The 26,052-nt window shown below is 55.2% G+C and overlaps 1 protein-coding gene and 1 pseudogene across 1 annotated transcript; one reads left to right on the forward strand and one right to left on the reverse strand.

Moving 5' to 3' along the window:
- Positions 1 to 1,057: 1,057 nt before the first annotated feature.
- On the reverse strand, positions 1,058 to 3,543 carry LOC125552028 (uncharacterized). Its single transcript, XM_048715478.2, has 2 exons — positions 3,354 to 3,543; positions 1,058 to 3,247 (listed from the first exon to the last, which is right to left on the reverse strand). The coding sequence occupies exons 1-2, from the start codon at positions 3,541 to 3,543 to the stop codon at positions 2,496 to 2,498; spliced, it is 942 nt and encodes a 313-aa protein (XP_048571435.1). The 3' UTR covers positions 1,058 to 2,495.
- A 2,136-nt stretch (positions 3,544 to 5,679) lies between these two features.
- LOC147976150 (uncharacterized) lies at positions 5,680 to 7,094 on the forward strand (annotated as a pseudogene).
- The last annotated feature ends 18,958 nt before the right edge of the window (positions 7,095 to 26,052 follow it).

Raw genomic sequence — 26,052 nt, forward strand, 5'->3', positions numbered from 1 at the left:
CGGCAACGAACACCGGCGTTCCTCGTCGCCCTCGACCTCACCAGCATATCGAGCGCGTGGTGAGCTTCCCCTATCCCCACCCCCCCCCCCCCCCCCCCCCCTTTATCTTGGTTGCTGTAGTCGTCAGGCATAATCCATGGTTCAGTATGTGGATTTGGCTCAGTATATGGATTTGTTGATTGCCGAATCTGAAATCAGTTGACCCAATCTACATGTTTAGATTAGGAGTATCTGCATATTCCATGGTTCAGATTAAAATTACACAATCTTCAGTTTATTTGCATGACACAATCTGCATGGTTCATACTGTCAGCATATACTGCTTGTGTACAGTATGTTTACTCCATGTTCAGATTAAAATGTGTCTCCATATCTTTTTTAGCCATACGCATATCTTAGATGTCAGGTTAGCATAAGCTGGCCCTTATTCTTTTTTAGCCATTCATCTTTGTATATGCTCTGCTTGTCTAGAGGGATTTGAATGCTTTGCTTGTCTGTCAGCATATTTGGAGTACAGAGATGATTGTGGTTGTACTCCATAAATGTTGCCCTTATTTAAAGCAGGAGTATATATGTAGCCACAGTATATGTGTAGCCCTTATTTAATGGCTTGTTCACTGGTTTAAAAATTCATCTAAATTGATCACTCCATGTGCAAATGGAGTACATTTTTCAACTGAAAGTTTACAACTCGGAGTAAATTGAGTACAAATTCCAGTTGCTTCTGTCAATGTTTACAGTTAAATAAATTGGGTACATGATGGTTTTACAGTAAATTATTATATATTTCAGAAAGTTTACAAAGTCCAGTTGCTTCTGTCAATGTTTCCAGTTGCTTCTTTGAGTAGTAACCGAAGTGTTTGTGTGCTTGTAGACCACTGCTTGAATTTTTGCAAGTACTCCATGGTTTCTGAATTTGCACTAGTTGGAGTATGAGTACAAAGTCCAGTTGCTTCTGTCAATGTTTCCAGTTGCTTCTTTGAGTAGTAACCGAAGTGTTTGTGTGCTTGTAGACCACTGCTTGAATTTTTGCAAGTACTCCATGGTTTCTGAATTTGCACTAGTTGGAGTATGAGTATGAGTATGAATTTCTACTACTTGGAGTAGTTCCTGAATTAACTGGAGTATGAATTAATTATGCCATTAAATTGTTGTTGTTGTGGTAACAGTAACAGTTAGATTTGGTGGTACAACAAGAATTGAGAGAACAAGAATTATCTTGTTGTTGTTCCAATGGCACAACAAGAATTGAACTGAATCGTGTTGGAGCTTAACAAGATAATCTTATTCTGTTTATCTTAATATACTCAAGCAATATTTGAGTGGGTTTTACTTTAAAATTGTTTATAATTGTTGGAGCTAAGTGGAGCTGGAGTAGAATGTTGCTTGCTGGAGTAGAATGTTGCTCATGTAGTACTCATATCCTCTCCTCTCAACTCTTCTCTTCTCCTCTCCTCTCCTATCCTCTCCACTCCACTCTCCTCTTCTCTCCACTCTTCTCTTCTCTTCTCCACTCTTTTTCTCTCCTCTCCACTCTCCTCCTCTCCTCTACACTCTCCTCCTCTCCTCTACACTCTTCTCCATTCAAAAAACTTCAATAAATTCAGAAACTTTCATATGATTCAAAAAAATTATCAAAAACTTACATATAAAATTCAGAAACTTCCATAAAGTTCACAAACATTCCATGAAGTTTAGAATCTTGCATATAATTTAAGAAAGTTGCACACTCCATTTCAAACAACACATATGGAGTACTCCATTTCAAGCAACACAATGTAATCCATTTCATACTTACAAATAATCCATATCCACAAACAATACAAGTCTCAAGAATGCATTTCTAGAAACAAGTTTCATCATAGCACTACAAGTCTCAACATACTCCACAACAAGAGTTGCAAGCATTGCAAGTCTCAACATACTCCACTACTGCATGATATCTTGTTCTAGAATCTCTACGGCATTTTCATAAACTTCACGGGGAAAGTGAATCCTCGGTGGTAGGATTCCTTGCCTTCCCAATCTCTCCTTGCGCAAATGTGGAATTTTGTGCGTATTTTCTCCTCCATGGTTCATGACTTCTACCATGATTGTTTGAAGTGTTAGAAATATTTTGTTGAGTTTCTCGGCATCATACTCATCAAATTCTTCCTGCACACCTTGAATCAGTTCTTTGATAGTCGTGGGTGCTCTACAGTCGGTCAAAGACTCAAGGGATCTGAAATATCCAATATCAAGTGCATTTAGATCAGGATAATTTGGAGGCTGGTTTATTATTTTAATGTCCAGACCAGTTGTAGCCACAACTTCTGCAAACTCTGCATTACCAGGAAGAATGTGCGTTCTCGCGTTATCTTGTTGGATCAATATTGGATTGGTATCGTCTGTGGGCCAAACTTCCTTCATTCCTGGAACCACTTTTTCTATCATATGTCTCCTCATTACCCGTCGTTCACATTGACGGACTTGATTTCAATGGTCCCTCTTGCTCTTTATTCACTTCTTCTAGCAGCGGGAATCTCTTGCACAAAGGGCCAGACACCAATTTTACTTGAGAATGTCATATTGCCTTCAGCATCATATCTGAGTCGAGCAACAGTGGTCAGAAACATCACTTTCCCAATACAATTCTTGTTCCGAATAGTTCTGACCGGGTCATCTTCTTCGGGGAGGAGGTAGTAGTTTATGTTCATTTTCGTCATATAGAACCACTTTTCGTCAATATGCACAATGTTGTGCATACTAATGAACTTAGGTCTTGGAGCTGCTAAAGTGGTCTCGTCAAGCATTGACAAAGAAAACTTTATCCTTTCTCTACTATTCTTTTCTTCCAAAGATGGCTTCAGACAATTGGAGTGCCTCCTAATCTTGTGAAGCTTGAGTTTCTTGTAGAGTGTAGTATGACTGACACCCAATTGGCGAGCAAGTGACCTGAGAGTCGACCTTCTATTCAATGCAACTGTCAGGATTTGGGATAGAGTATCATCCTTTCCTTTTCTTCCACATCTTCCTTTCCTTCTGCTGGATACATCCACCTCCCGACCAAGCACTATTTGTTCCTTTGCTGTCATCCAGATTTTACGAATATGTTGAAAACCAGCTTGAAATATTTGAGCAACATCCTTCTTGTCATTTCTTTTAAACTTGCCACCCTTGGCCAGATTCAGGGTATGCAGTGCCATGTAGGCAGCATATCTCTGCTCATCTATCATTGAATTTCTTTGCCTACGTATGTGCTGACCACCTACAGTAGCAAAAGATTTTTTTAGAGAAATTGTGGTACAATAATAAAACTATGAAAATAGGAGTATGAAGGAGTATGTTAACTAGGAGTATGATCAAAACTGTACCTGTTGCTTCTTCGAGCATACCGGTACCTTCTTCTTGGAGCATATTGTCATTATCATCAGATTCTTCTTCAAGCATATTGTCATCATCATCAGCTTCTTCTTGGACATCATCATTTGCTTCTTCTTGGACCATGTTGACATCTGCTCCTTCTCCTGCAGGTGGTGTGCAATTCAAATCTGGTAGCACCATTGCTGGTGTTGTTGCTTCTCCTATTGTTCCTCTTGTTCTGCCCCAATAAGTGTTGCTGCTTTTCCTATTGCACCATAATTACTCTGTAATTTTCCAAAAAAGCAAGTTTAATACTCCAAAAAGGAAAAAACAAAGAAACCATAGATCTTATCTCTAGGTTGCTTAACCCTGAAACTATGTACCTTCTGCAATCTACTCTGGAATGAGTAGTAGCAATGCCATCTAGATAATGCTAGAGTAGCAGTAACTGGAACTTCTTGTGAATTTAACTGAAACTTCTTCTGCATTTGTACTCTGTAAGATTCTAGCTGTAGAGACAAAATGCTCCTTCATTTGATTAGCATTTAACTACGGTAATGTTTAGATTGGTTGCAACAAACAAAATACAGATTAGTCAATGAGTAAATTTCTTATTAATATGGTCTGGTTGCAGAAATACAGATCATTCAACTCTAGGATCTAGAATGCCCTTAAACAAAATTAAAACAAGCTACTAGTACTCATTTGGTCAATCTGCTACTCATATGATAGATTTGTATTTTGACATAATCCATTTCATAGTGATGTTTCTTGACAGACAAGTGATAATGTGCAGACAAGTGACAATTCTTCTTTAAATTACAAATGTTGTAGTTACAAGTAACTACTCCATGTTTACTTCTCACTATTTGCAAATGAGAAATTATAAATGTTTACTCCATGTTTACTTCTCACTGTTTGCAAATGAGTAATGTTTATACAAGGAGTACTGTGTAGTAGGAGTACAATACTCGGTATTTTGACAAACAAGTGCAGCATCTCATGTGTGATTATGCATTTATCTGAATCTATGCATTTAACTGAATCTATGCCGAATCTAACTGATCCATGTACTGATACCCTAGTCTGTTTGAAGAATTTACAGTAAAATTTACTCCAGGGAGCAAGATCACATTACTGCAGTTAGGTACTCCCAACTGCAGTTCATGATTTACTTGAGCAAGATCACATTACTACAGACAAGTACTCCATGATGTAGTTCAGGATCTTACTGTAACTACAGCATGAGAACATGGAGTGATTCTTCTGTAAATTTATATGTACATTCATGGAGTAATTTCTGTTGTTGTGCAAGGGGCGAGGCAAGGAGAACCTGCATGGAGCCCACGTGCTGCGTGCGGCAGCGACGAGCCAAGTGGGCTGGGCGCGGTGCGGACCAAGCTGAGGGGGCAGCGACCAAGCTGGGCGCGGCGGCGACCAAGCTGAGGCGGGGGTGACCAAACTGGGCGCCTGAGCGAGGGGCCGAGCGCTTGGATGATGGAGACGACGCGTGCTCATGGAGGAAGATGGCACAAGCTTCTGGAGGAAGACGACGACACGAGCTCCTGAAGGATGGGGACGACGCGAGCTCCTGGAGGATGGGGGCGGCGCGAGCTCCTGGGGAAGAGGATGGCGCGAGCTCCTGGGGGATGGGGACGGAGCGAGCTCCAGGGGCATGGGGACGGAGCGAGCTCTTGGGGGAAGAGGACGGTGCGAGCTCGTGGAGGAGGAAGACGACGTGAATTCAAAATTTCAAATCGAGGGTAGAATGGTCTAATTCCCTATTTGTCGGTTGTGTCCTAAAATTCTAACTGCAACAAAGTCTGATTGAGTATAAGACTTTGTTGCAGTTATTTTGGGACGGAGGTAGTACTATCCATCAGAAGGGAATGAATGGCCCCCTTTTGTCAGCCGGTGGCCAGTACAAAACAAAGAAACAAAAAGTTTTGAAAAGGATAATGGAAACGCTGACCTGGCAACCCTGGCTTCCACCCACGCACGCAACACATGGAGAAGCTTAGAGCATCTCCAGCCACGCCCCCAACAGGCCCCCAAGGCGTTTTTTTAGTGCCGATGCCCGAAAATTGGCCCAGTCGCGCCTCTAGGATCTCATTTAGCACCGGTTTGGGCCAAAATAACAGCCGGCGAACCCGAGCCAAACCCAAGCACCCGGGGGTCGCCTAGGGGCGCCAGCCGAAGCGAAAAGGGGCGTTGGGCCACTCTGTCGGCAAGAGGAGGCCCTTTTCTCGCCATTTCCCCCCGGTTTCCCCCCTCGGCTTCCCTTCCATTCTCCATTCCTCTCGCCAATCTCCTCCTCCTCCCTCCCAGCCGGCCGCCATGCCGCCAAAAAAGTACGTGCCCCCTCGGGCCTTGCCGGATGCTGCCGCCGCCACCACCCAGCCGAAGTAGAGGAAGCAGAGGGCGCCGCCGTCCAAGCCCCCGGGCATGTCTAACACCGACTGGAGGATAGAAGTTCAGCGCCGAGAGGCTGTCACCACCGACCGGCGGAACAGGGCCAATGCCAAGAAGGCCTGGGACAGGGCGGCGCTCGCGGCTGCGGCGGTGGCGGAGCAGGCGGATCGCGTGGCCAAACAAGCCGAGGCGGCTCGCGCGGGGATGATGAATCCACCCGGAGGCCATGGCCCGTACGCGTCCTGGAGCCAGCAAAGCGCCGGGTCTTCGGCCGGCTTCTCGTCGTCGCCACAACCCAGGGGTTGTACGCCGTCGCTGGGCTACGCTGACGGCGACGCGCACGGTGGGTTCAACCCCAACATCACCTTCCCCCATGGTCACACGGCCCAGCGCACGCCCTCGCCCGCCTTCGCCGGCGTGCAGTACCCTCCGTACACCTACTCGTCGCCGGCCTATGCAGCCTCCCCGACGCCGCCTCTTCGCCGTTGCACGCTGCTCTTCTTACAAGCCTCCTCGTTGCATCTTGGCGACACCGACGCGACGGAGGCCGACATGGACGACATCATCACGACTGGCTCGGCCGCCGCTGCCTCCCCCGGGTTCACTGCCCAAGATGACACAATGGACCTCAATGGCAACATGGACGACGAGCTTGACTATGGCAAGGAGGAGCCAGAGGAGGAGGAGGAGGAGTCGGCACCTACTCCGGCGAGGAAAGGGAAGAAGAAGAAGAAGCGGGCGGCCAGGACCGACGAGCCGCGCGTCAAGTGGGCATCCAAGGAGGATGAGTGCCTCGCCAAAGCGTGGAAAGCCGTATGCCTCGACCTGATCACCGACACGAACCAGAGCGTCGACACGTATTGGGAGCGCATCAAGACCGAGTTTGACGAGCGCAAGCTCGTCGACCCCTACTTCAAAGGCGTCTACATGCAGCGCGGATCAAAGGCAATGGTGAACCATTGGGGGCTCATCCAAACGGCATGCAACAAATGGCATGAGATCGTCGAGGAGATCGTGGCTCGCCCGGAGAGCGGCACCAGCCTCGAGGATCAGGTATGGCACGCCGATCTCTCCCTTTCCTTTTCGCTGTGTGCACCACCGACTGTTGTTCATCGGCGCAGTTGGTGCGGATGTTCGCCAGGACAGCAGCGACCAAGATTTTCAAGTACCTCCAGGTCTTCTCCCGGATCGAGAAGTGCGAGAAGTGGGCGGATGTCCGGCGCATTCTCACCAAGGTCAACGAGACGTACAAGCTGGACATGCCAGCGCCGGGCGCGGCCGACGGGCGCCCGGACGGCAACAAATGGGCCAAGTCGGTGAAACACACCGAGACGGTGTAACGCCCCGAGACCGATGCGCCAGGTGTCTTCCAGTTATTCGCTGTTGTTGCCTTGTCTTTTTCTTGCGTGTTGCATCTTGACATGTCATCATGTGCATTGCATCATCATGTTTTCAAAACTTGCATTAGTCCGGGTTCCCCAGTTCTGTCTGTTGTCCGTTCTGAGCCCAACCACACTTGCACGCGCCCGCGGCATGTCCGAAATAGTATTTTATAAGTGGCCGTAAAATGTTCTCGGAATGGGTTGAAAGTTGGCATGCGGTGTTGTTATAGTGTAGATTGGCCGCCTGCCGAGTTTCATCACATCCAGAGTTCGTTTGGTAGCCCAACCGTTAACTATAACGACAATATAGTCGGTCAAATCGTCAGACGTTTTCGGTCTCCGAAAACTGTTGCCGGGTTTTCCCTCTCTTTCCCCCCTAGACCGTCTTCACATTTCACTACCTACCGTCAGGCCCAACCTAATCTCTCTCGTCAGTCCGTGGACCTCCTCGCGCGCGCGTCCAAAATCTGTCCCGGACCCGACCCGGGCAGTCGTCACCGTTGGATTCGGATCATCCCCAAACATCTACAGAACATCTCCGTTTTTTCTTTTGGACTCCCTACCAATTTATTTCTTGACCGTTCGATTTTGATCGGAGGCTTCAGATAGCCCCTAACCTAATCCACCTGATGTATATATATATGGTCCAACCCTAGATCCTAGGTGCTTTGCCCCACCGATCCCATCGCGCCGCCGCCACTCCACCTATTCCCCTCCTCCTCGTTTTCAGTGCCAACTAACCATCGCTCTTCTGCTCCTCCTCGATCCAAGCCCACACCCGATCCAAATCCTCTTAGCCTCCACCAACCACCGATCCATCCATCTGGGACCGCCGGATAGAGATCCGACAGCCATCAGACGGCCCGCGGCCGAGCCTCTCGCTCCCTCCTCGATGCAGATTGAGAGGAGCTCGCTCGAGCTTCACCTCCAGAACCCTGCGCCGCCGAGGAGCCGCCTCGTTGCCGGAGACCAGCGCCGCTCCACCTCGTCTTGCGGCCTCTTCTGCTACTCCTCGAGCCCGCAGGCACCAGCATCCCCCCGCCAAGCCTCCCGAGCTCGTCCTCCCGTGGATCCCCTTGGCCCCCTGCCTTGCCGCGTCCGATTCCCGTTCCAACTTCGTCCACTAGCAGCTCCAGCCACCTCGCCCCCAGGATGTGCCGCCCCTCGCCGTCTTTATTCCTGCGGTTGCCTCCTTCTCTCTCATGATCTCCCTCCCTCTCTCTCTCTCTCTCTCGTGCTGCACCAGGGAGCAACAGCCGCCGCCGCCCTTGGATGTTCCGACGCAGGAGCTCACCGTCGACCGCGCCCGACGTCGCCATCCTCCTGAATCCGTCGCCGCCGCCAAGTACCTCGCCGGAGAACGATGCCCCGCTCGTCTCCGCCGTCGCTGCCACTCTGAACCTCTCGTCCCGCTGCTGTTGCTGTCCTTCAGAGTTCAGAGACGAGAGCAGCATCACCTTGCCCCGTGCCCCGCGTTGACCGCACACGGCCTCGCCTAGGCCACCCCCAGCGCCTCTAGATCCGGCCCAGCAGCGCCCCCGCCTGCTTCCCCTTCGACTCGGCCCAAGGCCACTAAGTGAGCAGACCCGGATCCAGCGCCCTGCGCACTGCTGGCCCAACATGCTTTAGATTCGGTCCGTTACGTTTTTTTCAGTTCTGGAGGTTTTTTCATAATTATTCAGGAGTTTGCCATTTTACAGAACAACCCTCATACTTCATGCATTTAATATCTCCACAACCGTGCACCGGATTAAAACAACTTATATATGTAAAATGCCTAGAATTTTGTGTAGTTTCATAATATGCCACTTTCAATTATGTTTAAAATGATGTTTGCTTTAATTTGCTTAAATAACATGTTTAAATGATTTATATCATAACTAAATAATCGTAGCTCCAAACCTAACAAACTTTATATACAAATGGGGTAGAAAATGCCTAGTTTAACATAGTGCACTCATCTTGCATGTTAAACAACTCTAAAATATGGTTTAGGGCAGAACAGTACCAAATCCATAAACATTGTTGAGGAAATCGTTAACTGGTAGCTGCTCGGTCGGCTGGTGAGTAGGGGATTAATAGGCTAATCGGCAAGTTAATCGGCCATTTAATCAATTAATCGGACAATTTATCGGGTAATCGACTACTTAGGGACCCTATGAGTAGGGATTAATCGGCAAGTTAACTGGTTAATCGGATGAATTCTTGAACAGGGTCCATAAATATGCACATGAGGATTTTCCGGAATTATTGTTTGTTGTTTTCGGCCTCATTTAAACTTGACTAGATAGTTAGTTTATGTATGCTTCACCCCTTGCCATACTAACCAACATTTAATATTGTTGAGTACTTAAACGGGAGAGAACTAAATAATTGTTGTGGTGTTTTGTCAGTATGCAACTCGTTGCATATTGAGATCCACTTAACTTATAGTTTTTGCTTGTGCACTCTTGCCATGCCATGCCTCATTAAACCGGACATGCATCATACTTGATTGTGCATCATGCCATGTTATGTGATGGTTATTTACTATGTTGCTTGCTTTTTTCCGGGTTGCTTCTCTCGTTAGCTTCGGTTTCATTCCAGAGTTGTGAGGATCCGTTCAACTACGTCCGTTTGTCGTCTTCATGGACTCGTTCTTCTTCCTTGCAGGATCTCAGGCAAGATGACCATACCCTCGAAATCACTTCTATCTTTGCTTTCTAGTTGTTCCCTCTATTGCTGTCGGAGTAAATAACCATGGGTAGCCTAGCCGGCTCCCCCTGGCCCTTCTGAAAAAATTACGAGCCGATCCGGCCCTCAAGAATCCAAGACATGGGGCCGCCTTCCCCTTGCCGGCTGTCTCCCAGGCCGGCTATCGGAAGGCGACCCGACTTTAGCCCTCATGAAAAAAGCCGCGGGAGGGCCGGCTCCGAGAAGCCGGCCGCGAGAAGGCTGACTCCAAGAAGCCGGCTTCCACAAAGCGGTCAAGATCGTACCCTCGAAGTCTGCGTCCACATAGCGGCGATGTGACGAGGCGTGGCTACAGTAAAGCTTGCCACCCCCGAATCCCGGAGCACGCCTGGCACAGTGCGCCGTACGGGTGGCCATGACCCGTCCGGCGCGGCACTGTTGCCACGTTGACCCTGATGTCGTCCATGACGGGCTACCAGTGTGGCCCATGGGCGGTGGGCCCCTTCAGGCAGAGAGACACCCGAAGGCGGCCAGGCCTCCCCCAGTCGTCCCAAGACAGAGCCGGCTCTCCACAGCCGGCTTGCCATCTCCCTCGAAGGAGATGCCCCATTAAGGAGACAAGACGCGGTGAGGCTACAGCGATCACCCGCCGGACGGCGGCACTGTAGCCACGCCCACCTCGGCGAAGCCCTCGTCACCAGGATTGAGCAACAGTAACCAGCCACCGACAAGACCCTGGACAGTGGGGCCTGCCTGTCGACCAAGGAGCCGGCAGCCGGCGGGACCCACTAGCCGGCGGGCCCCAACAGCCGGCGCAGAAGCCGACGAGTGTAGACACAGATGGCTGGGCCCCACGCCCAGCCGGATTACCATTGTATCCCCGGGGGTAGGCCTATATAAACCCCCCGGGACACCCATGCAAAGGGTTGATTCCTGCTAGTTTTAGACACCACATAGGGAGGAGAAGAGAGCGAGCAGTGCCCTTCTTCTTCCTCTCGCCAAACAGCTCAAGGAGCATCGTGTAGCTACTTGTTCATCTAGTGATCATGCGGAGACCCCGCAGAGCAGCAGTAGGGGTGTTATCTCCACGGAGAGCCCCAAAGCTGTGTAAGATTCGCCAGCGTGCATGTCTTCGCCTCATCCCGCTTCCAGGCACCGGCGACGTCTTATTGGCTCCCACAATGATAAGCCACCCATTGGCATATGTCGCACCTACCACCCGACATTTGGCGCCCACCGTGGGGCCAGGTGCACCTCGTCCGGAGACCTATTCTGGACAGGAACCCTCTTCCTCCCCCGCAAGCGTAGCCAGCCCGGCACGCCCGACGGCGCTTGCCACGACGCGCTGCAAGGCGTCACCAATGTCTGCGCAGCGAGCGGCCTCGCCGATCTCCTTGACAAGACCCTCATCTCCGACGAGCTCGCCTCCGACGCGGGCACCGACCACCTCGTCAACCTCCTCGGCCAGCTCCACGTCTCCGGCGAGCCTGCTGTGGACTTGGAGTCGGTTGGTTCCACCGATCCGATGCCTGTCGACTCCGACACGGCCTCACTCGACACTTTCCCCACCGACGTCACGATCTACAACGACCTGCTTCCCCGGGCCGATGGCGGCGACGCTGTCACCACCGAGGTGATGGTCATCGGCCACGGCGGCGCTTCTGACGAGAGCGCCCATGACGCCCTGCACACAGCGGTCCACGACTTGTCCATCCCCCTCCCGGCCGATGCCGACGCTGAAGCACTGGAGGCTCGCCGCCTCGCCCTCCTCGCGGAGGGCCGGAAGTTGGTTTCCATGAGACGCCTTGCTGAGGCCCACCGACGCGAAGCCGACCGCGCCGCCTTTGGCACGCCGCCCCCAGGCGGGCCCAGCTGGGCCGGCGTTGTCAGACAGTGCGGTGCTGTCGTCGCCGACACGTTAGGGGTCGACCGCCCAGTCTACGCCACTCCACTCGAGAACCTGCGCGCCGCCCAGGCGGCCGTAGACGAGCTAGACGGACTGGGGGCCGAAGGACTCCCCCACATGACCCGACGCATCCAGCAGCTAATCGATGCAGCCGCGTAGCGGCACGAAGCCGACGCCTGCGCGGAAAGCCCTCCCCCGCGCCGAGATCACGGCGCGACGTCCCGGACGCCGACTATGGGTAAAACCCGCGCGCGGCGCGAGAAAGAGCCGGCTGCCAGCCGAAGCCGAACCCGAATCTCCATCGAGCGAGACGCAGAAGGCCACCCCCGGGCCATGGAGTGGCAGGGCAACCCGCCTCCGCCTCGGCCCCGTGGAGAGAGATATCCCACCCCACCGCCTGTTGCGCATCCGACTCTCAGCGGCCGGCTAGGTCGCCGCGAAGGAGTCGGCGAGAACGACGCCCGCCATCGGATCGACCGCCTGGCGCGATCCCTGGCGCTGGAAGAAGAAGATGATGTCGGCCCGCCTTGCTTCTGCCCCCGCATCCGCGACGAGCCTTTCCCCAAAGGGTTCTCGCTCCCAAGAGACACGCCCAAGTACAACGACTCTGTGAAGCCGGAAGATTGGTTAATTGACTACTCCACGGCGGTTAGCATAGCAAACGGCAACAGGCGCGTTGCCGTGACGTACGTGCCCCTCATGCTGCAAGGCACGGCGCGGACCTGGCTCAACAGCCTCAAGCCATACAACATCAACAGCTGGCTAGATTTCACAGAAGCCTTCGTCCGCAACTTCACCAGCACCTACAAGCGGGCTCCCAAGCCCAGACAGCTCTCCTTGTGCGTACAAGGCCCCGCCGAGTCTACTCGTGACTATCTCACGCGTTGGGCCGAGCTCCGCAACTCTTGCGAAGGGGTGCACGAGGTGCAAGCCATAGAATACTTCACTGCCGGGTGCCGAGAAGGCACCCTCCTCAAGCACAAGCTCCTCTGCGACGAGCCGACTACCCTCAACGAGCTTCTGGTCATAGCGGACAAGTACGCCACCTCCGACTCCTCAATGAAGACCGAACTCCGGGTAGACGCGTCCGGGAAGGTACTCAACCCGGCGCCCAAGACGCCGACTGGGGACTCCGGCCGACGCCCACACCAAAACGACCACAAGCGCAAGGGCCCCGTGCCGCCTTCCGCCAGTCGGCAGGTGGCCACAGTCGAAGACAAGCGGCCCGAAGGGCGGCCCGTGCCCAAGAAACCCAAGGGCGGCAGGCCGGCTTGGCAGCCGGCCTTCTCCTACGAGCAAACTCTCGACGCCCCGTGCAAGTTCCACAGCGGCGCGAAGCCGTCCAACCACACGACCCGAAAGTGCCACTGGCTCACCCGAATCTCCAAAGGCGAAGCTCGCGCCGCCTCCGCCTGCCGGTCCGCCGCCTCCGGCTCCGCAGCCGCCGACCGCTCGGCCCGCAGTCGGAGCCGTGCACGATGAGTTCCCCGACGAGCATGCCGCCTATGTCATCTTTACAAGCCAGCACGAAGACCGGCGCAGAGCACCAGGAAGTCAGCATGGTCGCTGCCAACCCCGCCGAGCACATGCACTGGTCAGAAAAACCTATCAGCTGGAGCCGGGCCGACCACCCAGAGGTGATGCCATCTCCCGGCTCTTATGCGTTGGTTCTGGATGCCACCCTTGCAACGGACAGACGCGTCGCCCGTTTCTCCCGCATGCTGATAGACGGTGGGAGCAGCATCAACATCCTGTACCGTGACACCCTGGAGAAGCTGAACGTCAAGGCAAAGCAACTCATGCCTACTCGGACTGTGTTCCATGGCATTGTACCCGGCCTGTCATGCGCCCCCATTGGCAAGGTCAAGATTGATGTACTCTTTGGGGACAAGGAGCATTTCCGCCGAGAAGCGATCTGGTTTGAAGTGGTGGACCTGGAGAGCCCCTACCATGCATTGCTTGGCCGACCTGCCTTGGCCAGGTTCATGGCAGTTCCCCACTATGCTTACCTCAAGATGAAGATGCCGAGCACCAAGGGCGTCATCACCATAGTCGGCGATTACAAGAAATCTTCCAAGTGCGCAGCAGCCAGCAGCCGGCTGGCCGAGTCCCTTATGATTGCCGAAGAAAAGAAGATGTTGAACCGAGTCGTGGCCATGGCCGGCAAACAGTCGGCCTTGTCCCCTGATCCCAAGGAGTATGATGCTCAAGGATCTTTCCAGCCGGCCAAGGAGACGAAGAAGATACCTCTTGACCCCGAGCACCCAGAGAGGTTTGCCGTCATCGGGGCAAACCTAAACAGCAAATAGGAAGGCGAGCTCGCCGATTTCCTCCGTGAGAATCGGGACATCTTTGCATGGTCCCCCAAGGACATGCCGGGTGTTCCGAAGGAATTCACCGAGCACAAACTACACGTCCAAGAAGACGCAAAACCAGTCAAACAACCCCTCTGCCGACTGTCGGAGGAGAAGAGAAGGATTGTAGGAGAAGAGATAGCCCGGCTTCTGGCGGCCGGCTTCATTATGGAAGTTTTCTTTCCAGAGGGCTCGTCAACCCGGTACTCGTGTTAAAGAAGAATAACAAGTGGCGCATGTGCATAGACTACACGAGCCTCAACAAGGCCTGCCCCAAAGATCCCTTTGCCCTGCCAAGGATTGATCAAGTGATAGACTCCACGGCCGGATGCGAGCTGTTGAGTTTCTTGGATGCTTACTCAGGATACCACCAGATAAAGTTAGATCCAGCAGACCGCCTGAAGACCGCCTTCATCACGCCATCCGGAGCCTTTTGCTACCTGACTATGACATTCGGCTTGAGAAATGCCGGTGCCACTTTTCAGCGTTGCATGCAGAAGTGCCTCCTCAAGCAGCTCGGCAGAAACGCCCACGTCTACGTAGACGACATTGTGGTGAAGACGGAGAAGCGCGACACCTTGCTGGAAGACCTCAAGGAAACATTTGAGAACCTATGCCGGTTCCAAATCAAGCTCAACCCCGATAAATGAGTGTTCGGAGTGCCAGCTCCTAGGCTTCCTGGTCTCCGAATGCGGCATCGAATGCAACCCAGTAAAGATCAAGGCCATTGAGAGAATGGAGATTCCCACCAAACTTCGAGACGTCCAGAAGTTCACCGGATGCTTGGCCTCCCTGAACTGCTTCATCAGCCGGCTCGGAGAGAAAGCTCTCCCCCTCTACCGCCTCATGAAGAAGACCACTCACTTCGAGTGGAATGACCAAGCCGACCAAGCTTTTCATGAGCTGAAGAAGATGCTGGCCACGCCGCCTGTCCTGGCGGCGCCGACTGAGAAAGAGCCCATGCTCCTCTACATTGCCGCAACCAGCCGGGTGGTCAGCACCGTCATCGTAGTCCAACACCCAGAAGAGGACCGAGCCCAGCCGGTCCAGAGGCCAGTGTACTATTTGAGCGAGGTGCTGTCTACCTCGAAGCAGAACTACCCGCACTACCAGAAGATGTGCTATGGCGTGTACTTCGCCGCCAAGAAGCTGAAGCCCTACTTCCAAGAGCATCCCATCACGGTCGTATGCACCGCCCCGCTGGCCGAGATCATAGGCAGCCGGGATGCATCCGGCCGGGTGGCGAAATGGGCCATCGAGCTGGCCCCTTACACGATCTTCTACCAGCCTCGCACCGCCATCAAGTCCCAAGCATTGGCCGACTTCCTCGTCGACTGGGCCGAGACCCAGTACCTGCCGCCAGATCCCGACTCCACTCATTGGCGCATGCACTTTGATGGGTCCAAGATGCGCACCGGCTTGGGAGCCGGCGTCATCCTCACCTTTCCCAAAGGCGACAAGCTCAGATACACGCTGCAAATTCACTTTGCCGCCTCCAACAACGTGGCCGAGTACGAGGCGCTCATACACGGGCTCCGGCTTGCCAAAGAGCTCGGCATTCGCCGGATCCTATGTTATGGCGACTCGGACTTGGTGGTCCAGCAATCATCCGGCGACTGGGATGCCAAGGACGCAAATATGGCAAGCTACTGCTTCCTCGTTCAGCAGATCAGTGGGTATTTTGAAGGATGCGAGTTCCTCCACGTACCACGAGCCGACAACGAGCCAGCTGATGCCCTGGCTCGAATAGGCTCCACTCGGCAAGCAATACCAACCGGTGTCTCTCTACAACGCCTGCTCAAGCCATCTATCAAGCCGTCTCCAGAGTCCGATTTCATCTTCGTACCGCCTGACCCCGATACAGCCGGGCCCGGCTCAAAGAACCAAGAAGGTGACCCGGGGACTTCGATAGTCGGCCAGGGGACATCAGCAGGCGGCTCGGGGACTTCCGTAGTTACGCCCGACCCGGGGACTGCCACACCCGGCTCGAGGACTGCGGTAGTTGGCCCGGAGACTGCACCAACACAACAGGCGGCGGCCGACTCCAGCGTTTCACCACCCAGCCCGCCCGCCCTGGTCGCAGTAGCCGCATTGGCAATAGAAGAAGTCGCAGCTCCATCATGGGCTCAGTCCATCCTCAACTTCCTAATAAACTAAGATCTGCCGGGTGACGAAACAGAGGCAAGACAAGTCCAACACCGAGCCGGAGCATACACAATCATCAACAGAGAGCTCGTCAAGCGCAGTGTCACTGGAGTCCTCCAGCGATGCGTCGAGCAAGAGAAGGGCATTGCAATCCTCAGAGACATCCACCAAGGAGAATGCGGCCACCATGCGGCCTCAAGATCACTCGTCGCCAAAGCCTTCCGCCATGGTTTCTTTTGGCCGACTGCTTTGGATGACGCCAAGGGGTTAGTTAAACATTGCAAAGGATGCCAACTCTTCAACTCCAAGCAACACATGCCGGCTTCAGCACTCAAGACCATTCCCGTCACTTGGCCCTTCGCCGTTTGGGGACTGGACATGGTGGGACCATTCAAGACGGCGCGCGGCGGCATGACACATCTGCTTGTCGCCGTGGACAAATTCACCAAATGGATTGAGGCAAAGCCGATCAAGAAGCTGAATGGGCCGACTGCCGTGACATTTATCGCAGATATAACAACTCGGTACGGCGTACCACACAGCATCATCACCGACAATGGCACGAATTTCGCCAAGGGAGCCTTGGCACGTTTCTGCGTGACGCAAGGCATCCGGTTGGACTTAGCGTCCGTTGCCCACCCGCAGTCAAACGCCCAGGTCGAGCGAGCCAACGGCCTCATCCTTTCCGGCATCAAACCTCGACTGGTCGTACCACTGGAGCGTTCAGCCGGCTGTTGGCTCGATGAGCTGCCGGCCGTCCTCTGGAGTCTGCGCACTACCCCAAACAAGTCAACCGGCTTCACTCCTTTCTTCCTCGTGTATGGTGCCGAGGCGGTCATCCCAACTGACATCGAGTTCGACTCGCCTCGGGTAACCATGTACACGGAAGCGGAGGCCAAGGAAGCACGAGAAGACGGTGTCGACCTGCTGGAAGAAGGCCGGCTGTTAGCCCTCAGCTGGTCCGCCATCTATCAGTAGGGCTTGCGCCGCTACCACAGCCGAAAGGTCAAGCCAAGATCCTTCCAAGAGGGTGATCTTGTGCTCCGGCTGATCCAGTGAACAGCCGGCCAGCACAAGCTCTCGGCCCCTTGGGAGGGCCCCTTCATCATCAGCAGAGCTTTAGGCAACGATTCCTACTACCTGATCGATGCGCAGAAGTTGAAGGCACGAAAGAGAGACGACTCCGGCAAGGAGTCGGAATGACCATGGAACGCCAACCTCCTCCGAAGGTTTTACAGTTGAAATGCAGTATGTATCACGCTAACTTTTGTACTAAGTACGAGACAATAGGCCCCCCGAGGAGAGCTCGGGGACTGCCATCTTTTAGCTATGAATGAAGAGTATCATGCTTATGACCTTGGCATTACATTCACTTTTTCCGTCCGGCACCGGGTTCGACTAGTCGGCCCGGGGACTGGCCGCCTGGAGTTATATTAGAAGTCCTACCCGCAGTCAGACAAGTAGTGTGCCGGCTCCCAAGCCTTCTCTTGCCAAAAGTCGCAGATCGAAGAACCGGCTGTCCGGCTGGCAAGAGTTAAAGGCAGGAAAGGACGCCCACACGAAAAATGGCTAGGGACTAACGGACTAATATAACAAAAGCCGGTTTTTCTCCCACCACCGACCGACTACCAGAGTAGCCGGCCAGCCGGCTTCCATTCACCTCGCTTCAATCTAAGAAAGCTCGAGTACTTGCCTTCCCAAAAGGGGAAGGCGGCAAAGGAAACAACCTAAGGATAAAAAGCATACACGAATGGAAACCAAACACGCACACAATAATATTTACATAAAAGACCTTCAAAAGACCAGCATTCAACATAGTTCGAATACACCCCCAGTGGGTAGAACTGCGCAAGTTTAATAAAATTGTTCAAAAGGCAACAAGCAGGAAAAACGACGGCAGATTAAGCCAAGGGAGCGACCGGCGAGTCGGGCAGGTCGGTGGAGACGGCAGTGCCGGCTGGAGGAGTGGCCGGCTGGCGAACCTCGGCATGATCACCGCCTCCCGCAGAGGGCGCGCTAGCACGCGCCTCATTGCTGGAGGCACGATCAGGCTGAGGCTGGCTGGCCGCTTCACCGGCTGGCTCAACGTCTTCACCTTCCTCTCCTTCGTTGTTTTCGCCTTCATCGCTGGAGGCGATCTCCTCTGCCGAGTCCTCACCCGCTGCCGAGTCCAGCCTGAACCACTCCTCCGGCTGGGCAACGCCGTCATCATTAATTTCAGGAGCGAAGACGCTGATGTTAGTGCACTCGGCGATCGTCGAAGCGCGCTGAGCGATAGCCGGCCGCACCTCCTCCATCTCTTCGTCGGCCTCCAGCCGCCAGGTGCGCAGCTGGTCCAGGTTCAGCCCCGGATACCAGGCTCGGACGAACTCTAGCGCCCGCCCAACTCCAAGCCGGGCTGCCGATGCCTTCCAGGCCTCGAAGCGGCCAACCGCAACCTCCAGCCAGTCGGCAGTCTGACTCGGGGTGCGGGGAATCGTCTCGCTTGGCTAGAGGGCGGCCAACACCTGCGCCCCTGCGCGCTAGAGGCGGCGGAGCATACGGTGAGCCGGCTGCAGCCGGGCTTGGACCGCCAAGAGTTGCTCCTCAAGTGTCCGACTCGCGTCCGGCGCGATTTCAGCCCCCGCCTGCCGGCGTGCCTCGCGATGGGCCTTGATGGTTTGGGTGGCGAAGACGGAGTAGCCGGGAAAGTAGTCTGCACAGAGAACAAAAAGTAGCACAAGTCAGAACACAAATCAGGGATCAAGGGGCAAGCAAGGAGTGAAGAAGGCGGCTTACCATCGATCAGATCCTCGATACGACTGAAGCCCTCGCTCAGTGCCTGCTTCGCCTCAGCCCAGCCCGCCGCTTCGGTCTCGAACTCAGCCTTCAGGGCGTCCTCGCTGTCCTGCGCCTTCTTAAGGGCCACCTTGTGGCTCTCCTCCTGGTCGGCCAACTTCTTGGCCAGGCGGTCACGCTCCAGGACCAAGGCGTTGTACTCGGCTTCCTTGGCGCGAAGGGCGGCCTGGGCCCCGCTAAGCTGCCCCCTCAAGTCGGCATTGGCTCCTGCAAGCATGAAGACAAAGGAAAAATTAATAAGGAAGAAGTCGTCAAGGAAGATCTGACCCGGCTGCTCAGCAGTCGGCCCGAATCTTGGAGACTACACCCAATGGGTGCGCTGACACGCCCCCACAGGAGACGAACGAAACAAAGCACACACTCCGGCTGCTGTCAGGTCCTCGGTTCTCCTGCCCAGCTCCTGAGCCTGGGAGTTGAAGGCGGCAGTGCGGAGGTTATGATACTCCTGGAAGATAATACAGGAGGCGAGGATAAGTTAAGTTGTCAGGACCTAGTAAGTTCCAAGCTGCCTGCGCAGCAGCCAACTCGGAACTCGGGGACTACACCCAGTGGGTGTGCTGACGCGCCCCCACGGAAGAAATCAAAAGAGCAAAATAACCTAGGCCAGAAGACTCACCCGGATGACGGCCCACGTCGCGAGGAACTCTTGGGTGTACCGCTGCAGCGAGGCGGCCTGATCTTGAAGCCGGTTCCGGACCTCCTGGGCCACCGTGTTCAGCTCGCCCGTCCCCCCGCTGGGAGTCCACTCGGACGTGCTGGCGCTGGCCGCCTCCAGGGCCTCCGCCGTCTGGCTGGCGCCCGCAACTCGGTGCGGTTCCGACGCGGAGGCACCACCCCCTGCGCGCCGGCGCAATGCCGGCTGCACCTCGAGGCCGGCCCCTGCCTCCGTCTCGTCCCCGGCCGGCTACTCTGGCGCCGCAGCTGATTGGCCGCTTTGGCCCGCTCCAATCGGCGCCGTCTGCGGCGCCCCCTCCACGAAGATCACGTGGTCCTCCCTCCTCTCCATCACCGGCGGGTCTTGGTCGACCTCCTCCGACGGGGGCATGGGGATGTCGGGGGCCACGGCGCGGAGGGGAACGACGAGCAGCGGAGGCTGGTTGTGCGAGGCCTCCGTCTCCGCGGCTGCCGCCTCCGCCCGGGCCTTGGCCGCCGCGTCGGCCTGCTCCTTCGTCGCCTGGGCGGTCCTTCGCTCCGCCGCCTCCCGCTCCTCCCGCGCCTCCCGTGCGTTCCGCTCCGTGGCCTCCCTAAGGTCGGCGCGGGGATCCACGCGACGGGAGCCTGAAGACCCTCCAGTCGGCCTGACTACGGAGCCGCCAGGACCCCGCTCAAGGGAAAGCGGTGCCCTGTCCGGCGAGCAAAGAAAGGTTTAGAAGAGCTTCGGTCGAAAAGGACAACAACAAATATATATATATATACAAGACATTCGACGACTTACGCCGAGATCGCCTGCGGCTGTTTCACCGCCTTGCGGAAGCGGGCCGCCTTCACGGCCGCCTCATCCCGCTTGGTTGCCGCCGTAGAAGCCTTGGATTTCTTCGGCCGGCTGCCGAAGAAGGTCGACGCGGCCCGGCGCTTCTGCGCGCCGCCACGGGCAGCCGGCGCGGCAGACAGGCCCGTGCCTTGATGATCAAGCGCCGGCTGGCGGTACGGGGCGGCTTCGACCTCGTCGTCGTCCGGCCAGTCTTCGAAGCCGGCCCCGAGCCCCGCGCCTCCGGCCTCGTCGCCTTCCCCCACGATGGCGTCTTCCATGGCGGCCGCCCCCAGGTCCGGATCATCGGCGTCGTCCACCGTGCGGTCGGGGAGGAGTTGGCGCTCTACCCCTGCCGCCCCGGCCGTCGGCGGAAGAAGAGGGTTCTGCTAAAGGCAAACCAACTGATCAGAGGTCGGCTATCATGAGGCCGGCTACAAAAAAAAGAAGAAAAAACTTATGGCAGGCGGAGGGTTGGCGTGGGAATACGGCTCCTTGCCGTATCGCCAATCCTCGGCGAGCTTGCAGTTGGAGATGTAGTTCACCATGTAAGACACCTCTGCATGAGGCATCTCCCTGGTGCTCAGCCGGCACGGGTCGAAGCGGCCGCTCATCTGGCAAATCATGTGAGGCCGGCCTTGGAGCGGAAGTACCCGGCGCTCCACGAAGGCGGCCACCAAGTCGGCACCGGTCAGGCCCTCCGACTGGATCATCACCCGAAGCCGGGAGACGGCTGCGTTCCCGGCCTGAGACAATGACCTGGCCCGGTAGCTCCATGAAGGTTGCCTCCCAGCCGGCGGGCCGGCTACGTAAGCCGGCAGGTTGACGTAGTCGCCGTGCTGGGCGACGTTCTTCACGTAAAAGTAGGACTTCTGCCAGAGCTTCACCGACTGGATCAGCGGGATGGGCGGGAACGGATTGTTCTCGCCCGTCCGCCTCATGGCAATGAAGGCTCCGCAGGGGGCGGGCACACCCGCGACGACGGTGCCGAGCTTCTTTTGGAAGAATTCCCCCCAGAGCTCGAGCGTGGGGAGAACCCCAAGAAAGCCCTCGCACAGGGTGACGAAAACCGACAGCAGCATCACTGCGTTGGGCGTGAGGTGATGCGGCTGGAGGTGGTAGAATTCGAGGAAGGCTCAAAGGAATCCGCTCGCCAGGAGGCCGAAGCCGCGCAGGCAGTGCAAGCGGAAGATCACCCGCTCGCCCTCCTCCGGTGCCGGCAAAATCTCCCTCGCCGGCGCTTGACGAACCCGCACGAAGTTCTCGCCCGGCAGGCGCCGCGTCCGGCGGAGGAACTCGACGTGGTCCTCGTGGACGTTGGAGCCATCCCACGAGCTCGACAATGCCATGGGAGCGACGCGGCGAGGAGCAAGACGATGCGACGGTGGAGACGCGCACGACCCCGCTACGGCGGGACCAAAGGACCTGAGAGGTCCGACGGCGGAACGGCGCGGCAAAGGGTTGCTGCGGCGGCGGAAAGAAGAAGAAGGAAGGCGAGAAGGGGCGGAGCGAGGGAGAGCGTGCGAGCCTCTGCCGCTCCCCCTCCTCCCCCTACTTATAGACCCGCGCGGCGGAGCCGAGGAGGCGTGGCATGGGGGAACGTGGGGATCAACTGCGCCCACTCCCCCACGTCCCGCGATTATTGCGCCCTGATGGCGTAATAAAACCGCCGCGGGAAGGCAAGCGGTCCGCATGGGCCGCAGAAGATCCGCGCTCGGGCCGAGGCCTAGGAGTGGCGGGCCCGGGCCTGCGGCGGCGTCCCGTCGCGCGCGTGCACTGGCAGGATTTCCTTGCCACGTGGCCCGCGGGATGGCGTGCGGTCAGCTCGCAGGCCGACCCGCGTTCCCGCCTACGAGAAACGGGGCTTTCCGAAGACGGCGCGCACAAGCACAGCCGGCCCCTCAGGATAGGAAGCTGACTGAGCTTCTCGTCCCTTTATCAGCCTCGAAGCTCGATCAGCTTCGAGGACTACTGTCGGAGTAAATAACCATGGGTAGCCTAGCCGGCTCCCCCTAGCCCTTCTGAAAAAATTACGAGCCGATCCGGCCCTCAAGAATCCAAGACATGGGGCCGCCTTCCCCTTGCCGGCTGTCTCCCAGGACGGCTATCGGAAGGCGACCCGACTTTAGCCCTCATGAAGAAAGCCGCGGGAGGGCCGACTCTGAGAAGCCGGCCGCGAGAAGGCCGACTCCAAGAAGCCGGCTTCCACAAAGCGGTCAAGATCGTACCCTCGAAGTCTGCGTCCACATAGCGGCGATGTGACGGTGCGTGGCTACAGTAAAGCCTGCCACCCCCGAATCCCGGAGCACGCCTGGCACAGTGCGCCGTACGGGTGGCCATGACCCGTCCGGCGCGGCACTGTTGCCACGTTGACCCTGATGTCGTCCATGACGGGCTGCCAGTGTGGCCCATGGGCGGTGGGCCCCTTCAGGCAGAGAGACACCCGAAGGCGGCCAGGCCTCCCCCAGTCGACCCAAGACAGAGCCGGCTCTCCACAGCCGGCTTGCCATCTCCCTCGAAGGAGACGCCCCATTAAGGAGACAAGATGCGGTGAGGCTATAGCGATCACCCGCCGGATGGTGGCACTGTAGCCACGCCCACCTCGGCGAAGCCCTCGTCACCAGGATTGAGCAACAGTAACCAGCCACCGATAAGACCCTGGACAGTGGGGCCTGCCTATCGACCAAGGAGCCGGCAGCCGGCGGGACCCACTAGCCGGCGGGCCCCAACAGCCGGCGCAGAAGCCGACGAGTGTAGACACAGACGGCTGGGCCCCACGCCCAGACGGATTACCATTGTATCCCCGGGGGGTAGGCCTATATAAACCCCCCGGGACACCCATGCAAAGGGTTGATCCCTGCTAGTTTTAGACACCACATAGGGAGGAGAAGAGAGCGAGCAGTGCCCTTCTTCTTCCTCTCGCCAAACAGCTCAAGGAGCATCGTGTAGCTACTTGTTCATCTAGTGATCATGCAGAGACCCCGCAGAGCAGCAGTAGGGGTGTTATCTCCACGGAGAGCCCCGAAGCTGGGTAAGATTCGCCGGCATGCATGTCTTCGCCTCATCCCGCTTCCAGGCACCGGCGACGTCTTATTGGCTCCCACAATGATAAGCCACCCGTTGGCATATGTCGCACCTACCACCCGACAATTGCTATGTCGCGATACCTACCACTTTCTATATCATGCCTCCCATATTGCCATGTCAAGCCTCTAACCCTCCTTTCCTAGCAAACCGTTGTTTGGCTATGTTACCGCTTTTGCTCAGCCCCTCTTATAGCATTGTTAGTTGCAGGTGAAGATGAAGTTTGTTCCATGTTGGAACATGGATTTTGTTGGGATATCATTTTTATCTCTTATTTAATTAATGCATCTATATACTTGGTAAAGGGTAGAAGGATCGGCCTTATGCCTGGTATTTTGTTCCACTCTTGCCGCCCTAGTTTCCGTCATACCGGTGTTATGTTCCTTGATTTTGCGTTCCTTACGTGGTTGGGTGTTATGGGAACCCCTTGACAGTTTGCTTTGAATAAAACTCCTTCAGCAAGGCCCAACCTTGGTTTTACCATTTTCCACCTAAGGCTTTTTCCCACGGGTTTCCGGAGCCCGAGGGTCATGTTTATTTTATCCCCCCCCCCCCCCCGGGCCAGTGCTCCTCTGAGTGTTGGTCCAAACTAGAGCCCCTTGCAGCGCCACCTCGGGGAAACTTGAGGGTTGGTTTTAGTTGTACGGACTGCTCATCCGGTGTGCCCTGAGAATGAGATATGTGCAGCTCCTATCGGGATTTGTCGGCACATTAGGGTGGCTTTGCTGGTCTTATTTTACCATTGTCAAAATGTCTTGTAACCGGGATTCCGAGTCTGATCGGGTCTTCCTGGGAGAAGGAATATCCTTCGTTGACCGTGAGAGCTTATGATGGGCTAAGTTGGGACACCCCTGCAGGGTTTGATCTTTCGAAAGTCGTGCCTGCGGTTATGGGCAGATGGGAATTTGTTAATATCCGGTTGTAGAGAACTTGACACTTAATTAAAATGCATCAACCGCATGTGTAGCCGTGATGGTCTCTTCTCGGCGGAGTCCGGGAAGTGAACACGGTTCTTGTGTTATGCTTGAACGTAAGTAGCTTCAGGATCACTTCTTGATCACTTCTAGCTTCATGACCATTGCTTTGCTTCTCTTCTCGCTCTTATTTGCGTATGTTAGCCACCATATATGCTTAGTGCTTGCTGCAGCTTCACCTCACTACCTTTCCCTACCCATAAGCTTAAATAGTCTTGATCTCGCGGGTGTGAGATTGTTGAGTCCTCGTGACTCACAGATACTTCCAAACAGTTGCAGGTGCCAATGATGCCAGTGCAGGTGACGCAACCCAGCTCAAGTGGGAGCTCATTGAAGATCTTGTTCGTTGTGTTATGTCTTTTCCGGTTGATCAGTAGTGGAGCCCAGTTGGGACGATCGGGGATCTAGCATTTGGGGTTGTCTTCTTTTATTTTGGTTCCGTAGTCGGACCTTAATTGTATTCTAGATGATGTATGTTTAACTTGTATTTGTGTGAAGTGGCGATTGTAAGCCAACTATTTATACCTTTATTATTCAGTACATGGAATGTGTAAAGATTACCCCTCTTGCGACATGCCTACCATGCGATGCCTTTAAGTCGTGCCCCGACACATGGGAGATATAGCCGCATTGTGGGTGTTACAAGTCGGCCACCGCGCATGTGCAAGAGTCCATCGAGCATTGCCTCACCGACGCTCAGACCCGAGCCGCCCAGAGGGAAGAGAAAACCGAGGCGCGGTGGTCGGCGTTGATGATGAACAACGTCATCAAGCTCGACCTGCTCCGCACCAACGTCGCCGCGCAGAAGAGGAACACCGACCTGGCTTTCCTGATGGGGGCGCGGACATGCTCCGGAGCGACGATGAGCAGCTCAAGGCATGGTACCTGGCGGAGCGTGGCCTCATACTGAACCAGATGCCGTCGACCGCGGCGCCAACTCCACGTCGACGCCGCCGCCGCCGCCAAGCCCGAGCGATGATGCCTCGACGACGCTCAGCACGGGAGCCGCGCAGACGCTGACAGCCCTCGCACGCCGACTCCTCCGACGCCGAAGGCCGAACCGCCGTTTGATGCAACGCGCCCGTCCTTTCTTTTGCACGCCAAACTTTTTATTTGATTGCCGAATTGTGGTAAGTTGATCGTCGAACTGTGGCGCTGATCGCCGAACTTATAACATTTTTTGGGAGTGGGACGCCTTATGGGCGGCACCTGGGGATATGGCTGGGACCTAAATCACCCCAGGGTCTAAAAATCGTCAGGCGAGTGTCCAAAAAAACGCCGGCCTAGGCACTGGAGGGTGAACAAGTGAAGATGCTCTTACAAACCACAGTCCAGCTCCAGCAGCAATAGATTGCCAACCAACCTGAGGCAGGCTAGGTGCGATGGGCATGTTGTGCAAGTTTCGGCTGCACAAGCGTCATCCGTGTAGCAGTGCTGTTTCGCGAATACACAAGTTGTGTATCTTTTCATTCCA

This window comes from Triticum urartu, chromosome 4A (assembly GCF_056163025.1).
Source record: "Triticum urartu cultivar PI428250 chromosome 4A, HENAU_Tu73, whole genome shotgun sequence".
In the NCBI taxonomy this organism is placed as follows: Eukaryota; Viridiplantae; Streptophyta; class Magnoliopsida; order Poales; family Poaceae; genus Triticum; species Triticum urartu.

What these genes read in the sequence shown, in the direction of transcription:
- LOC125552028 (XM_048715478.2), bottom strand. Translation starts at nt 3,543, where the DNA reads ATGGTGCTACCAGATTTGAATTGCACACCACCTGCAGGAGAAGGAGCA. An exon ending in TATGCTCGAAGAAGCAACAG is followed by an intron (nt 3,248 to 3,353) that starts GTACAGTTTTGA and finishes TTGCTACTGTAG; the next exon opens with GTGGTCAGCACATACGTAGG.